The sequence below is a fragment of the Dendrobium catenatum genome, unplaced genomic scaffold (genome assembly GCF_001605985.2).
Source record: "Dendrobium catenatum unplaced genomic scaffold, ASM160598v2 original_scaffold_144855, whole genome shotgun sequence".
In the NCBI taxonomy this organism is placed as follows: Eukaryota; Viridiplantae; Streptophyta; class Magnoliopsida; order Asparagales; family Orchidaceae; genus Dendrobium; species Dendrobium catenatum.
This window is the reverse complement of record NW_021463285.1, coordinates 259153-277265: the sequence shown is the minus strand read 5'-3', so window position 1 is coordinate 277265 and position 18113 is coordinate 259153. Positions and strand designations below refer to the sequence as shown.

Here is an 18113-nt window from a genome sequence, read left to right as displayed (position 1 = left end):
ATATATATATATATATATATATAATTTGCAAGTCTCAAGTGATTCCTACAAATGAAAATAGGTGATGATGCCAAGGGACAGTTAGTTTGCAAGATTTAACCGAGACAACATTTTAAGGCATATAAATATTATTGATCAGTTAATCCCATTTTCCAATTGCATCATATTCAATATGTGATTTGGTAAATCCTACTAGGAGTCATTGCAAATTGTTTAGCCACCTCTTCTTCTTCTGGCTGTCACTCCTCTTCTCCTCGACAAAAACTCCTTATACTCCATCTTCTTAACCTTTTTTTTTGACATCAAATAGGGTTCCCACTATTCAATTAAGTTCGTTCCTTAATATAAATTGATATCATGTTAAATGAATACTATTGTTCCTTATTGGAGTTTATGAACTAATAGCACAACTTAGTATAATAATACATTATCAAATGCATTGATAACGACACTTGTTAATGAGAAAACTTTAATTTATAATGTCATAATAGTAGTTGGAGTTAAAGTAATTAATACATAATTCGGGCATATCTTATTTATTTTTCCTCATCACTTACTCTTAAAATGTTATTTCATATTTTAAACATATTCTTCACAAATCATTTTATACAAATTCTATCCACATAACATTAAGTCATATTTTATTATTTAATGTAAATGACAAATGCCTTTGAATTTAGCTACTATTTAAGTCGAGATTTGAGCAGCACAAGTACCATAAAACTAATTTGCAATTCAACACCAAATTCATTTAGTTATGTATTATAACATTGCTGCGGCTAAGTTGTCTTAGGGCATAAACAAGAGTATCAATGCTACATAGAAAATCACAATGGGTTAGCTACCACTTAACCCCATCTTTTTCAACACGTGTCATTGCACTCTCCATTGGCAACCCATCTCCTAGCTTACCTCTTTCTCCTTAACTTACCTATCATTGCACTCTCCATCAGCAAACCCATCTCCTAACTTATCTCTTTCTCTTTAACTTTCATAAGGAGACTAAAACCATCAAGAGTTGTCATCATCCCTACTTACTAATGTAGTGCAAGTGTAACCCATTCTTGAATAGCGACTTTATATTTCCAAGATTGTTTAATATATCATATGGTTGTCCTTATCTCTCAATAAATTAATTATTCGTGATTTAAATATCATTGGTTATTTCAAACTGATTTAGCATTTTTCATATCAGTTTAAGAGTATTTTTCTATTTTCAATCAGGTCTATTTTTATAAATTGTGCCGAAATTATTGTATTTCGGTTAGTTAAAACGAAATAGAGAAAATATTTTTGTGTAGCATCCCTACTAAAATTTATTTTCCATTCTGAAATTTCTTCATATGTTTTGCCTATCTACCTCATGCCTCCCTTTAAGGTGTTAATCAAGTAAGTCTCCTCAATCTCATTCTTCTTTTATCTCTTTAATTCTTCACCTATATCAAAATTTTCATTTCTTATAAAATAAAAAATATTAAAAAAAACCACAATTTTCATTCTTAATGTCTTGATTGTCATCACTTTCACATTCTTTCTTTTTGTTTTCACTTTTCTTTTTCCTTCTCCATCATAATTTCTCATGTATGAAAACCCACTAATCTGCCAACTACTACTTTAATTTATTTAAAAAAAATTGTTATAAACCTAAAAGGAAATCCTTACAATAGCTAGGTAACCTCCTCATAACTATCAAAGATGGATATAAAAAAAATTAAGAATGGTAATCTAGCCTGCAAAATTGATTAATCCGCTATCTTTGCCTTATATTGACGTCAACTCTTGCCTTTGCCAGCTTGTCAAAAATTGATGATAATAATAATGACGATATGTCATGCTTAAAGTCATCTTAAAGTTAAGCCAAAGTTATCTAACAAAGTAAAATGTGAATTTTAAACATTAATCAATCCATTAAAGGATTATAAATAACAAGTGAGCTCTAACAAATCTCCTTTGTAAACACCATTTTTCTTCTCCGCTACCAACACACTGCCACCCCCCTACCCAAATAATTAATCTACACTCTTGAGTTCATTGCTTTCAAAGGTTCTATATCTTACTAAGTAAAGTTCTTATTATATGCCCTGTCAATGTCCTAATCCCTCCCACAATCCCACACAAAGCTTCCTCCATTAGTTATCTAAATTGATTGGAGCAAGGCAAACATCTCATTTTGAACCTGGCCTTTCAATCTTTAGCTCAATTGAGACTAGCTAGGACTGGACAGGAACACAAGGTGCATCAACTAATGAAAATATAAAACCTGAATACAACTTGGACAGCATTATAATATTTATATCTTAAAAATAGTGCATATAAATTAAATAAGCAGAAAATTAAAAATAATAAGTCATCCAACTCTAATACTAATGTCAAGAGGGTGTTGATGTTGAAAGAGAGTCGACCATCGAATTTGAGACGATGTTGGATGTGCTCGTCAAAATGTGATGTCAAGATTGCACAATGGCATGGAGGCATGATTGTTTGGGGGACAGGCGTCATCATTTAACCGTCTTCAAGCATCGCATCCACGAGACGTCGTCGAACACCAACATCAAGCTGCTTTTGTGTGTCAAAGTAAAGCCGTAACCACAAGTTGTTAAGGAAATGTGAGAGATGCAGCGAGTGTTTTGTTGATGCAAAAATATATAAAATTATATATATATATATATTATATATATATATATATATATATATAATATAATATATATATAGGAAATTACATTTAAAACTTATTTTTATAAAATATTTAGGACACATGTCTAGACAAGTCTTTGTCGTGTCCGACACATATCAGAGCTATGTCGAACACATATCCGTATGTGATATGCATCAAACATTGCATACTTAAAGAGGAGCGTCAATAGAACTATGGTGAGGATGGATGATGCACACCGTGGGCTATATAATCAACATCCCAACTACTCAATTATCTTTCCATTTATATTTAAGTGGAGATGGTCATTACTTTAGAGTTTTTTAATATATGAATATTTTGAAGATAAATACCAACTAAATTCCTTAAACAATCTCAAGATAAAACCACACATCGCTCATTATCATTCCTAAGAATTATTACTTGTGATGGCCAGCTAAGAAAGCCATGAAGTGAAATGGAACCGTTATCTCATTTTTCTCTAGTAAATAGTCCTTCATTCTAAGGAAATTTGTACTAAATTTTAATTTCTTTATTTACCCAAAATTAGGGCTCATAAATATTATTTAATTAATTAATATAAATAAGCTCCAGCTAAAACAACTAATTACCCAAAATCAAGCCCAATCGATTTATAAAGTTTATTTGCAGTCAGATTAAAAGTTAAAAGGACCTTAATATCGAGTTAAAAATTGAATTGGCTTGGCCAAAATTTAATTATCTTAATTAAAAGCATAATCTTAATTAGGATCTAAGGTTAGGTTTTGTATGTTCTCATTAAAGTTTTAGCTTGACTAAATAAGGAACTTCTCCCTCCAAACCATGGTCAAATAATTAAACATTAATTTAATAATTTTAATCAAAACATAACTTCTATATAAGCTTAATGCATATTTAACTTTCCTTGAGGCTAAATAAGTTAAATTGATGCTCCAATTAATGCATTAATTGGCAATTTTAAGTTTTAAATCAATTTAAGATTTGTAGGGCACTTGAATCAAATATGGTAAAATGATGCAAACTGAATTATATTTTTTATGGGTTAGTCAAGACTAGTATCTCTGTAATGCTACACCCCCATCTAACTTCTTCTTTGTCTAGTCTCTTACACAAAAGTAGCTATCGATTCAGTTGGATGTAGGAGTGTAAACAAGTCGAATCGAGCTCGACTCACCCCTGGCTTGAGCTTGATTAATTAATCAAGTTCAAGCTCAATCAAACTCAAGCTTAATCTCGAGTTCGAGTTGGTTCATTTATTATGATAGAGAGAAAATGCTTTTGATACAAGCAATTTTTATAATAAAATGATAAAAGGAATGAGAAATTAAAGAAAAATTAATAAATAACCACTTAATACAAGAAAGTCAGGTGTAATTTTTAAACATTTTTAACAACTTTGTACTTAAAATCCTGAATGCTAATATATTTTAAGTGCATTTTATATTCATAATTTTTAAGCGAACCAGCTCACAAGCTAATGAGTCGAGTCAATGCTGGCTCAAGCTTGACTTGTTGGCTCATCGAGGCGAGCTCAAGCCGGTTCATGAGTCAGCTTGACTCACTTACACCCCTAGTTGAATGCTTAAAGAAGTCATAATCTCTCCATACTACACCATTACTAGTCTCACTGCTCAATCTCACACTCCATTGTTTCCCTTGTCATCCACAAGATAAGGGTATAAATGAGTCAATTTGAACTCAAGTAATAGATAACTCGAGCTTAGCTCGCTTATCTCATAGTACACATGAGCTAGAACTTGGCTCATTATATCAATTGAAGGCTTGAGCTCAAGTTTCTCCTCAATTTCTTGAAACCTTTGAGAACAAAGAAACGATTACGATAGGAGCTCGCTGAGGAAGGTGAACTCACGACTAAAACTCATTGGGGAAGGTATTAAAAATAAAATATTGTTGAGGAAATCATCCACGGCAAGGCTCGCTAGAATGTCATTGACATCTATGGTAAGGAAGTCTCGAAAAGAGCTTGTTGGAGAATGCATTGATAGGACCAACAATATTTCAAGGAAAAGAGAAATTCAACATTCATAACTTACTAAATGCTGCTAAGGAGAAATAGGATTTAGTGTTTAATCATGTCGTTTCTCAACCCAATAAGGCAGGTCTTCTCAAACTCAAGCTCTTTTTTTTTTGGACATTTAGACCAATTAAGGCAAACACACACATCACATACGCAAGACTCGAACCCAAAGCCTCTTTCCCTTCTTTTTGGACAACTTCTCCCTCCAATGAAGATCATTTGCCCTTTCTTTGTAGCATTATGATCTTGTCTCTCTCGCTAAGACCCCACATGTAGAACAAGTGCAATGCCGGAATGCCCAACTCACAAAAACCTGGATCAATTTGATTACTTTTGGTCCCCAACCTCTCTCTATCGTGATCTTGTTTTCTTTCAATAGTAGCCCAGCAAAACCCCAACAACCCAACTGGCACTTTCCTACATGCAAAAGAACTGCAGCCTCTCTCAATCTCCCTTATAGCACTTCCTATATACTCTCCTCCACATCCCATACGTAGAACGAAGCCTTAACCTCATTTTTTTCTTTCTTCAAAAAGAAAACCAACTCCTAGGAGAAATATAGCTTAAATAGTGTGATTGTGTGAAAATTAAGAAAAAAAAAAATTTCTATAGATATAACTTCACAAAACACCTATCCCTTCCCACTTTTATGCACTCCGCCATGAATTGTCGGCGTGCCTCTCTTTTTCATTCCTACAACATAAGTTGCATTTTGCTCCACTTAAGCAAAGTTTAGATCTATTTTATTTTAACTTTATTTGTGCTTAAAATTGTTTTTATTTTAATTTATTTTTTAATACTTGTTTTCACCTACAAGAAAACATATTGGACGATCGACTAAATTTTTTATTGTAGAAATAATAACAAAAAACATATTCAGCAAGAGAAAAATGAAACACATAATTTATACGTGTATAATTACCATAATTAATTATTTAATTTATAATTAATTAAAACTATGAATAATTCTTATTAATCATTATATATATCTTAATTAGTTCAAAATAGCTAGTAGTCAATAATTAGAAGTAACTTATTAGGTTAATTATTATTTTAATTAATTAAATATATATTTATGTCAATCTATTAGTTTAATTAATATTTTAATTATACAAGCCTTAAATAAATATATTAATTAAACTCCAGAGTAAAGATAATTAACCATAACAAAGTTGATTAGTAAAATTAATTAACCTAAGAAAAGAGTTAATTATTGATTATTTTGATCATTTATGAGTTGATTAATTATTTCATGCTTAATAATAAATTTTATTAATAATTAAATATTTAGGCACTCAAATAAATACTTTATTAATCTTTAGTTAGCATGAATGATTCATAATGTACCTATTTATATTATTAATTTATAAATAATTTAATTAATTATCCTATGCATGATTATATTAATTTCATTCTAATAAAATTTTAATAATGTTAATTTAATCCAAATTAATTACACTCAGTATAAAAATTAAATTAATTAATTTGTTAAAAAATAACCAAAAAATTTTAATCACAACTATCCTTCATAGACAAAGTCTAATAGATTATTTTAATTAATTTAAACCAGATTAACATAATTAAACACCAATACAATTTTAATAACATAATTTTATATTGATTAAGACTGCAATATCTCATTAGTCAAATTAATTTAAAAAACGCACAGCCATGTATCCAAGACATGTGAAAACACCCTCCTATTTGTTTTCAAAATTTTAGGAATACAAGTCATTTTGATTCCAAAAGCACGAAATGAAAAAATATTGCAAAATATACAATTTCTTCTGAAATACTTGTTTTTGAAAACATAAAACAAGAATTAATCCAAGCATTCCCTTAAATGTTGCCTACAGGAGCAACTTGTTTTAAGGGACAAAACAGTGAGGAGAACAACGTGCCTGAATGGAAAGAAACGTGATACACGACAAATCAGCTAGACTTTGATGATGAAATTTGATGGTGGCACAAAAAGAGCATTCGGTGTTGGAGAAACAAAATAAACGTTATTACACATAAAGCGATTTTGGTGCAAAAGTATTAAGTCCTAGATAGCCAAATATTGCACGTGAAGAGGATGAAATTCAAGGAGAAAGGAAGATGAGGATTGACTACAAATCTGGCGATGGAGAATAGAGCATTAATAATAATTGTGATCATAAGGAAAAAAGTAAAGTTTAGACTATTTTTGTTATGCACTTAAAATTAAAGTAGCTTAACTGTATAAATTATTTAAATTTCTTAAAGATAATCTATTTAGCAAGATTATGAAACTTGGAATGGCATTATTTCATCCAATATATTTAACGGTGATTATTAACATTTTATATTCTTCAAAATTATTCTTGATAACTGAAATAGGCTTTTAAAGTAAAATGGCTATTTATTTTTAATATTTCACTTCACTCAAATTAGTTTGTAATGCAGAGCCTAGTGCCTTGGGAAATCATACTGCATTAAAGATGCCTATATATTTTATAACATTGACCATAAGAAGTAACTTGACAAAATGAAAAAGAGATGTCGCTAAAAACTCCTCTAACATCTTGTAACTTTTGTAACTTTTGAGCCAATTAAGGCAAACTCACACACACATCACATACGCAAGCTTCAAATCTAAGAACTCTTGGTTGATAGCTAAAGCTCCTAACTAACGGATCAAAATGAGATGTGCACCTTCATTGTCTTAACTTTCTTAAGTAATGTCAACAGAAATGTTCCTAGAGGAAAAATAATAAACCAAATAAATAATGACATGCATGGATAAAGCAGGAAAAGGCATATGCTGAAAACTAAAAAAATATTTCTTACAATGAAACATCACGCATACTATATGTATTAGACATTTCATGGCAACAACACAAACCAGACTACTAAAATAAACTCAACAAAGGAGAAATTCTTCAATACGTATATCCACCTGTTGATAACTCTGTAAATGTCAATTCAATATTAAACGTTAATATAGGTCCCAGTGCCTAGTTAAATTTCAGTTTAAAAATATGTGCACCTTCATCTTTTAAGAATCTTAAATGAATATTCTTCGTTTGCATGACTATTCAACTGCTAATATTAAACAAATTACTGCAAAGTTCCTAGTAAATTTTTCAAAACATTAATATCATATCACAAAATGTAAAATCTTCCCTGCGAAGATAAATGTTAATATTTATATAATGCTATAAAGATAAATTAAATGTCAGTTTACAAAGCTCAAGAAAACCAGGAAAACTTAGATCGCTAAATGTCGACAAATAGGGCCCAATGATTAGATTGCAAGGCACTAAATTTATATTAGAGAAAAACAAGAAAAACCTTCTTTTCTAACTCGAGAGCTTTTGTAGCTAGCCCTTCCAGCCAAAGTACAATACGAAGACATAATTCTGCAGTGAAATTTGTAGAAACAAACTGGCACGCCTCCTGATGTGAGGTTGATGGACACTGAGTAAAAGTTGGGGAGCTTTAGATGGATCGAACGAGAATTTGAGTAAAACATTAGCACAAATTACAGAAAAAGAACACGATAAAGTACCATAATAAGATCTCGTGGAAGTTCCTCATTTCCTGCAGAAATTTGAAAAAAAGATAAATCAATAGAAGAATATGCTTTGATCAGCAATATGTTGCCATAAAGAAATGATGACGCTATGGCTAACTTTGAGTTAAGAAACAACTGAGCTTTATAATCATCATTAGCCCTTATCCCAGCTATTTGGAGCCATTGATTTCCTTAATCCTCCTCCATGAATTCCTAATGATTGTTACAAGTATTATGCACGTTTTCAAGCCCATTTCTAACCGCATTGCCTTCTACCACTCATTTTTCCTCCTCCATGAATTCCACTCATTTTTTTCTTTTTTCCCCCTATCCTTTTCTCTACTTGAACTAAGATTTGTCTATGAGATCTTTTTGCTATGTTGGTGGAACAGGATGAGAACAATCATCATCATCATAAGCCACATGAAAGAAGAACAGGATGATGAAATCAACTACAGTTTTGTCAATGGATTTTAATGTATATTTGAAAGAGGGAAAGTGATGGGGACATCGATACGAGGTTTCGACGCGTCTATCAGAGGCGACACAGGAGATCGATGGCCACGATGGAGAGTCTTTACTTTTGATGCATTTTTATGTATTAGTCATTATTATTTCTTCAGTTTTCCATTTTTTGCCCTTATGGGTAGTTGGTCACTATTGTAGCCCGAGGGGCATTATTGTTAGTTGTCTTTTGTTTATTTGTCATTGTGAGTCCTATATATGTGGTCATTCTCTTATGTATTAGATGATGAATTATTGAATGAAAATTTTATCTTGTTTCTTCTTCTTGCATGAGAGCTAGAGAAGGGAGAGAGAGCTCAAAGGGAGCAAGTGCAAGGCCCACCAGTCGTTGGAAGAGTCCTCGACTCGTGGTTTTCTATTTTATCGTCGTCTTCTCCACCTCTTCCCTCACTCCCACCCGCCGGCCTCCATAATACCACCGCCGTCCAAGCCCACCATCAAGCTCACCACATAATTCCCCTTCCCCAAGCCCATCGTCCACTAGCTCCACCACTCAACTCCATCCTCCCAACCACTCTCCAACCCGCCCCAACCCCTTGCCGCCGACCCCTCTTCTCTCATAATTCCCATTCATTATGCTGATGTCAATCATCATAATGACTTCCTAGTTGAGCTCGCATGAGAGGGAAATTTTGGTTTTATTTGAAATTCAAAAATTAGAAATTCAAATTATTGTCGTATAAGGAGGTCCACATTAGGAAAGTTTCAATCATGCAATCAATCTCAAAATAAATCAAAGTTGAATTATTAATTCCTTTTCCTAATCCTCCACCTCTACTTGGAAACTCCCAAATCTCTTCCCTAATTCCCTCCCCCCTTCACTATGCCGTCGGCCCCCCATGGGGATCCCCCCATTAAATGCTAAATCAATTCCCTTCCCCAATTATTCAAATTCTGGAATAAATTTCAGGATTAACGCAAAACCCCTTCCCCTCTCTCTCCATGCCGCCGGCCCCCATTAATGGGCTCTCCTAATGTTTTTCCTATTGGGACCTCAATTATATTTGAAATTTGAAATCAATTTCAAATTGATTCCCTCCAAAACTACTCAAAATCTGAAATCAATTTCAGATTTGTAGTAATTCACTTTCTCCTACTTTTAACCTAAGCATCTTCCCCAAACCACCCGCCACTCTCTCTTCTCCACTTTGGCCGCCCCCTCCTTGCTCCCTCCCTTGGGAATTTTGAAGCCAAAAGACGAAGACGACGTCCTCTCATCTCCTTTCAATGTCGAATGGCCGATCCCGAGGTTGATCACGGGTTTCGCTTACAACGATCGTGGGGAGATTGACATTCTTCTCTCTCCTTTCTACGACCCCGATTGGGAATACGACGAGACGGAGGAAAGATACGTCAAGCACATCCTCTATTGCTTGGCACATACGATCGATCTTCAAAAGCCTAAGACGTCTTGGCTTCTCATTGGGAGATCTACACCTTCCCCTTCCGCGGCTACCTTTCCACCACTGTCGACCTTCCCGTGGATCAAGACCGTTGGCGTTGCGACTGTCCTCGTGGCATCGTTGGGTGTGCTGAAGACCTTTCTCCGCTAAGCCATACTTTGAGTGTGAGTGGGCATGGTAACTCATAGTGAACTTTCTAAATATTAATCGTGGGATTGTATTAAAACATATTTGTTGTTCTGTGATAATTTCATATCTATCTTAACTTGCCTTAAACTTTTGATTTGTAACTACTTACTACAATAAGATCGACGATTGAAAATTCTCTAATCTAATCTTACGAAACCTTAATCTTAAGTAGCAAGCTTTGCAATCCTTTAAACTATTTCCGTGCAATTCTTGTTTGTTTCGCATCAGAAAGGAAAGCAAAAAATTATTAAAAAAAAATCAAGCCGCCAAAAATATCAATTGATCAAAGATTATTTCGTAGAAATTAAACATATACCAAGAAGTAGCCCTCATTACCTTCATCATCTGGCAAGCATCAAACAAGGACAGATTAAATGGAACGAGGAGGAAGATGATGCTCACACCAGGGTTGTGAAAGTAAGCAAACAAAATAATAGTAATGTCAATACGTCAATAGTCTCTTTAAATACCACTAGAACACGAGAGAAGGAAGAAAATCAAAAGAGAAAATACAAAAAGGAGGATGGCCTCAGCATGGAAAACATCATAACCCTAGATCAAGTCTTAGTCTGCCTCCTAGTTATTAGTTTAAGCTTGACTTGAACCCTTGTGAAGTACTTCTGAAGCTAAATTGCACCATTTAATCATAATGAATGAATGAATGATTCATTTACAACTGCAGGTAACTAGTTTGGAAACTTAGTAGTGGGCAGGTAATCATATTTTTGCTACATATTTATATCGTTATATCTTTTATTATCCATAAATATTATTTAATAATAGATATATATCACAAGAAGTACATTTACCTTACATATTAATTAGTATGAGAGAGAGAGAGATTACAAGAAACAAATTTGTCAGCTTGTCCTTGGGCTCAATGAATAAAAGAGGGATAAATCCTACTAATGTGTGGTTTGTTCCTTCTAAGAGTTGAATTATAATTGGATGACCTTACACCAGCATAGCGAAACAAAAACTTGTCAAATAGCTTCAATAGTTTAGTCATCATTATGCATGTCGATTGATACTAAATTTTGATCCTCTCTGATAACTCTGTCACTCCAATGGTTTAGGGTGGGTGGTGGGATCATGCCCAAATGACTTACTGCTTTATCTCCCATGCATATTAATGATTTCACATTCTCTCTATCTCTCTTTAAAATGAAGTTTGGAGAGGAGCAACTTGCTCGTACTGTACTTTCCAGCACCTCACAGTTGAAACAAGAGATCTACATATAGTTATTCCTTAACAAGACTTTCTGAAAACTATAAACATAAAACTTTTAATATGGATAAAGAGAGATTTCCTTTCCCAAAAAGATACCACAGAAGTGACCAAGACGCTGCTTCATCGAGTAAATACTTCGCTTTCTGTTGCATAAATTTGTCCTCCACCACCCGATGCCTCCAACCTACTTCATACCTAGAAAATCATAGCACAAAATTATGAGTTGTGAAACATCATTCTGTTGATACTACTAGTGATACACTGAAGCATAAAATAGTTCATGAAGATGATGAAAAGCTCTCAACTTATTAAGAAAATATCAAAATTATTTACTGTTCAAAGATGAAAACTCATGATATTATCAAAAGAAATTTATACCTCAATAAACATATTACTGACAATGGAAGAAAATAAGAAGAAAACATGTCCTAACCTTTCAAGGCTTTTTACCAATGTTAATGTTTAAACAAGATAAAGTAAACAAAGTGGAATTGGCAATATATGCTAAATTTAACCATTCACAATTCATTAAAATTTAGAATAGCAACATGGTAAGCATAATTATAAATAAGAAATCTGAAACAAGGGAATTAAAAAAAAAAAGTTTCTGACAATATTCTGTTAAATCTAACTTAGAACTCCTAGTCCTTCTGCTATGTAGCATCATCTTCCCCCACAGCCATGAGCAGAGCAACATGTCAGCCACTGCAATCAGCATGCACGGAACTGGTATTTCATATAACCACCATGAGTCAGACATAAAGCTAGACTCAACTTGCAGTCCGATCAAGAGAGCTAGATTGCACATCTGATCACCATGGGGGAGCAAATAGGTCACTGTGTCTATGCAGATACAGCAGCACAAAAGCTAGAACCACCACCTCTCAACAGTTATTAACCTATAAGTAAGCTGATCCACACAGCAGCCACAACTTGCCTTCAATGATGGTCAAGGACAAGGCACAAAATTTTAAAAGATAGATGATGAATGCCACATGTCCAAGGTTTGATAAGTAAGACCAACCCTAGCTAGCTCATGAATAAAGACTGAAGAAGTTGTGTGCATTTAAGAAAAAGTTGTGTGCATTTAAAAAAAATGATTTGGGCTTTTTATGTATGCTAATAAGGAATTGGGTAAAGTATCCATAAATGGTATAGTTAAACTGTTTTGTAAGAAAATATCCCAAAGTGATTATGTCCAAATAACCAAATATATAAGCATAAGAGTAATATGGTACCCACCAAAGTATTTGGGTGAAGTGTCTTTAAACGGTCTAGTTAAACTGCTTTGTACGAAAATATCCCAAAGTGATTATATCCAAATGCCCACATATATAAGCAAAAGAGTAATATGGTAACCACCAAAGTATTCCTGGATTTTCCAAAAGTATGAAATACCTAAAACTTCAATGAAATTTATGATGAAATGAGCACCTGATCGACTCAGAGACACTTCGGCATGTGTTCTCAAATTGTAAAATAAGATCAGGAAAAGGAATTAACCCTGCAACATGAAAACAGAAAAAATGATATATCACAAACTAATTAATATTTTATGGTGTCAAATGTTAAATGGCATAAATTCAAAAGTATTAAAAAATGGAATAAACTTCTTAATATCAAAGTATCAACAATGCTAATATACTACAACAAAAATAATGTTTTCTACAAATGCAATTCAATAAGTTTTTAACAACCGTCGCATTTGGTCCTAGTTCATGTAGTGTCATACTTTCCAAGAACATATTGCTTATTCAGTGCAGATTACGACGTTTTTTGTCAAATAATTTTTTATGCATCATGAATCTTCACAATACTTCAATAATAAGTAAATAATTAGCCAAAAAAAACATAGCCCAAGAGATAAACAAATGGATTCTTTCAAAAAGTAAAATAAAATTACTATTGTAAATGTGTCAACAAATTGTGCATGCTACAATAACTGCATGATGGGGTTACCTACAAAATATCTAGATGGATATGAAATTTCATCAAATTTCCAACAAAATCTAATTTACATAATGAAGCAAACTTTTATGAGGTTTCTCGTTAATATGGATATTTATGCAATTTTGTTTCAAAAGCTTTGGTTATACGCTAAATTATTGAAATGGTTAAGTAAACATGAATCATAAATAAAATACTTTCTAAAACATTATATTTATACAATAAGCTTTATGAAGGCAAGCTGAAGTGCCAATCATGTATTAACCTTCATTTCCACAAGTGGATACAAGAACTGAAATTTCAAGGGAAATTAAGTGCTGAATGAAGAAATTCAAAAACCTTGAAGAGCAGAATCCAATAGGGATGCAAAAAGAGAAAAGGTCGTCTCTCCACCATCTACTAACAGCTCATCCTCTTGTTTCAATAATTTTACTGGTTGGCTAGATTGAGCAAAATTATAACATGTGTTCGATTCAGCAAGTCTATGATCATCAACAGATTCTCGTCCTTTTAATGAATATTTTGTTTTAGGAGCACTTTGCTCCAAACCATCCAGATCATAACTCTCAGCTTCTTGTTTAATCTCTTCAAGTAAAAGTGCAGCATTGGGTCTCCTTTGTATGATATTGCCCTCATATAAGAGTCTAGCTCCAGAAAACTTAGAAACAGAATTTCCAAAGAGAGGTGAAGTGCTCGACGTAGACTGCCTTTTCCTGCATATCAAACATATTTTAAAATATAAGTATGGCATCAAACTAGGGCATGTTTGGTTGCAGTTATTGTGAAGTGAGGAAGGAGTGAAATGATGGTGGTACCACTTCATGGAAGTGGAATTGACATCTGAACTAAAGTTAATATAATCTTATTAGCCTCTTAAATCTGATCTCATTTGATCCAAAGCTGCTCTTAAATGGTTAAATTTGATGCTCTCACCTCCCTGCAAAAACTATAACCCTATACATGCGCACACATATTTACATATACCTATGCATAAATAAACATGTATATGTACCTATCATGGGGAAATTTTACTAGCATTATGGACAATTCCACTTCCTGCACGATTAAATTTACAAAAATTTTACAAAAAATAAAAAATAGAACTAATTCATTGTTGCAAATGCCGGCTTTGCAATCCCATAGATAGTAATGTTTGTCCAACAAAATGAACCCTCTTAAATTCCAAACATCCAAACAGAGCCTAAAACAGAAGAAGAAAAAAAACCTAGCCCATGATAAACAGAGCACACCTGTAACGGCGATACTTCTCCCTGCTGCTCAGATCTTCGGGATTGAAGTAGCTCGGAGAAGTGTCCATGTCCGCTTCCATTTCGAACAGGGATCCCAAAGAGAAATGCCGAACAAAGGCAACTCTAGAGAAGGAAGACGAAGAGGAGGAAAGGCATCTGCGATCGCCGGAGAAGTAACACAGGAACTTAAGCAAAACCTAACCCTCGAATTCGTGTCCAGTGCGACAGGACACTTAAAGATACAGACAGAGCGCGGGCATTCCGAAATAGCCCGAAGACCCACTGGTTATTCAAAGGCTGAAAGTTGGCGGACCAAAGTCAGTTCAGACGCTTTGGCTTAGATTTTATTTTAGGTAGTTTCTTTTATTATTTTTTAAGAATTTTAATTCAACAAAAATTTATTTTAAAAATCAATGAAAACGTCATCTCAAATAAAATATTAATTGAGACAGATTTTTTATTATTTTATAAAGATATTTTCTAGTATACAAATTTTTAAACTATAATTTAATAATTTATAACTAAAAAATTATTTTAAAAAGCAATAAAAAAAGTTTTCCCAAAAAAATCTTAGCCTTCGTCTGAGACGGTTTTTTGTTGCTTCTTAAAACAGCTTTTTAGCATAAATTTTTAAATTTTTTTATTAAAAAGCTGCTTAAAGAAGCCACAAAAAAGTCGTCCGAAATGAAACCTTAATTTAGTTGGGTGAGTAGTATTGTGCTCTTGTTGTGCTGGTGCATGACAATTTAATATTTGTTCCATTCATAATTATTCCTGAATTGCATTCCATTATTGATATATCATCAAAAAATTATCTTGATCGGGCACGAATCTCGAGGAAAATCAGGTTGGAAACTTCAAAAATTAAGTCTGAGATCATCTGAACTTCGATTTCAGCAAACTTACAATCGAATCAAGCTGCTCGACGAGACGAATCCAACGAGCCCAAGATTGTCGAATTCAGATATCGTTAAGATCTTCAAATGTCTGTCAAACGGTCCACGATCAAGGGATTCAATATCGGCCGTCCATCCGAACCGCTCCTCCTTTGCCCTTAATCATCCTCTTATTTACGAGTCATGTTATCCTAAAAAAAAAAAGATAAATAGCACATCATTTCTCTTGAGAGGGGACCGAAGCAAGAAGAAGAAGAGAAGAAGGAGAAGATAAGAGAAGAATGGAAGGAGGGAAGAAACTCCTAGACCATCACCCGAAATTCTGTCCGACTTCCAAGTGACTCTAAATTCAGCTCGAATACACAACTTGTTTGTAATTGGACTTCAATCCGAAAGTGAATCATTGTAATCTAATCGTCCTAAGTTTTATGTACGAGTCAGCCTCTTATATATCAAGCAAACACTAGTGGAATTCTTTCAACTAGGCGTGGCCCCGTGATTTTTTCCCTTTCCAGGGTTTCCACGTAAAAATCTTGTTGTTTTTATTTCTCTCCTATTTGTGTGCTAGATATCCATACAACGCTGAGACAAAAACTTCTAACTCTATCACCGCGTATATTCTAGCCCACAACAAATATATTAAATTTATTGATTAAAAATATAGTATATAAATAGAGAGATATAAAAGAATTCTAGATTAAAAAGTTAGGAGATTTTATAAAATAAGATTGAGCATAAAAAAAAAGTAAAATGAGCCAAATTATCATCCCTCTATTTATACATTTAAGTTGAGGTTTATGCGTTAGAGAATTAACTACATACATGATTATACAATAAATAAGATAAAAATATAATAGTTGAATAACTCCATCAAAATATCTAACTCAATGAAGTTGTCTAACAAGCTCCTAAGAAGTTGTTGGCTTGACTTGTATTGATGGTCGAATAATCAAGTTACTTGTCGAGGCTGATTGATAAGTTGCACTCATATGTTGGGTCGGGTTCAAAGCTCATAGTGGCCAGTTTGAGTCGAATTCAATTACGGACATGCAAATCCCGTTTGAACTTAGTTTGAGTTGATCAAGTTTGCTTGACTCTAACTGAGTTGACTTAGCTTAAACTATGCTGACTTGGCTTGAATCCAATTTTTAGATATTTGAATATACATTTAATTCTCCGATTCTCTTATATTTTTACTTGACTATCACATCCAATCCCATTATTGAACTTCAACCATAAACCTGTTAACATCCAAAGTCTATAATCCTTGCAACATAAATCAAATAATTATTCTTAATTGTATAATCTCATCCTTTTCAATCATGAAGAGCGAATTATTTTATCCATACTTATGTAGTGAAAATTGGGCCAAGTCAGATCTTCATAAAAAACTAAGCTATCAAACACTCAAACATGCGTGGTTGTCTAACTTACAAATAACAGATGAAACCACTGAAAAGAGTAATTTACATATCAACAGCTCAATCTTTCACAAAAATAATAACAAAATTTTCTCAACGGCTCAATTAAATAAACGCACAAAGTTTAGATAATACATAGGAAGCTAACAAATATTTATTTCCAAAAAAACTACAGAAATTAAAGAAGATATTGCTTGAATTAAAGCTCTTATTGATAAAAATAGTAACACATGAAGCCCGCAGAAAAATTATTATGTGCGGTACCCGAACTATGTTAAGCTTCATAGAATTGGCTACATACATTATTATACAATAAATAAGATAAAAATATAATAGTTGAGTAACTCGATCAAAATGTCAACTTAATGAAATTATCTAACAAGCTCTTAAGAAGTTACTAGCTTGATTTGTATTGCTGGTCGAATAGTCAAGTTACCGATCAATAGTTTTCCTTAATGGAGTCATCCCTTGAGTAGTAGCTAGGGTTATCTTCATAGATTGTACGTGTCGAGGATGATTGATAAGTTGCACTCATATGTTGGGTCAAGTTCAAAGATCACAACGGTATGTTTGAGGCAAATTCAGTCATGGACATGTGAATCCCCTTTTGAAGTTAGTTTGACTTGAACTGAGTTGACTTAGCTTAAACTATGCTGACTTGACTTGAATCCAATTTTTAGATATTTGAATGTACATTTAATTCTCCGATTCTCTTATATTTTTACTTGACTATCACATCCAATCCCATTATTGAACTTCAATCATACACATGTTAACATCCAACTTCTATAATCCTTGCAACATAAATCAAATAATTATTCTTAATTGTATAATCTCATCCTTTCCAATCATGAAGAGCGAATTATTTTATCCATACTTATGTAGTGAAAATTGGGCCAAGTCAGATCTTCATAAAAAACTAAGCTATCAAACACTCAAACATGCGTGGTTGTCTAACTTACAAATAACAGATGAAACCACTGAAAAGAGTAATTTACATATCAACAGCTCAATCTTTCACA

At 33.1% G+C, this 18113-nt stretch overlaps 1 protein-coding gene across 1 annotated transcript in view; it reads right to left on the bottom strand.

Annotated features, from left to right (window-relative positions):
* The window catches only part of LOC110113222 (nuclear pore complex protein NUP107), a 42140-nt gene extending 27095 nt beyond the window's left edge, over positions 1 to 15045 (bottom strand). Inside the window, exons 1-6 of the mRNA XM_028692204.1 lie at positions 14775 to 15045; positions 13864 to 14237; positions 13012 to 13081; positions 11657 to 11772; positions 8224 to 8255; positions 7989 to 8132 (exon numbers count right to left, since the gene is read on the bottom strand). Coding sequence (XP_028548037.1) covers positions 7989 to 8132; positions 8224 to 8255; positions 11657 to 11772; positions 13012 to 13081; positions 13864 to 14237; positions 14775 to 14854 — 816 coding nt within the window. The 5' untranslated portion in view covers positions 14855 to 15045. The remainder of the gene's footprint in view (positions 1 to 7988; positions 8133 to 8223; positions 8256 to 11656; positions 11773 to 13011; positions 13082 to 13863; positions 14238 to 14774) is intronic.
* Between the last annotated feature and the right edge of the window lie 3068 nt (positions 15046 to 18113).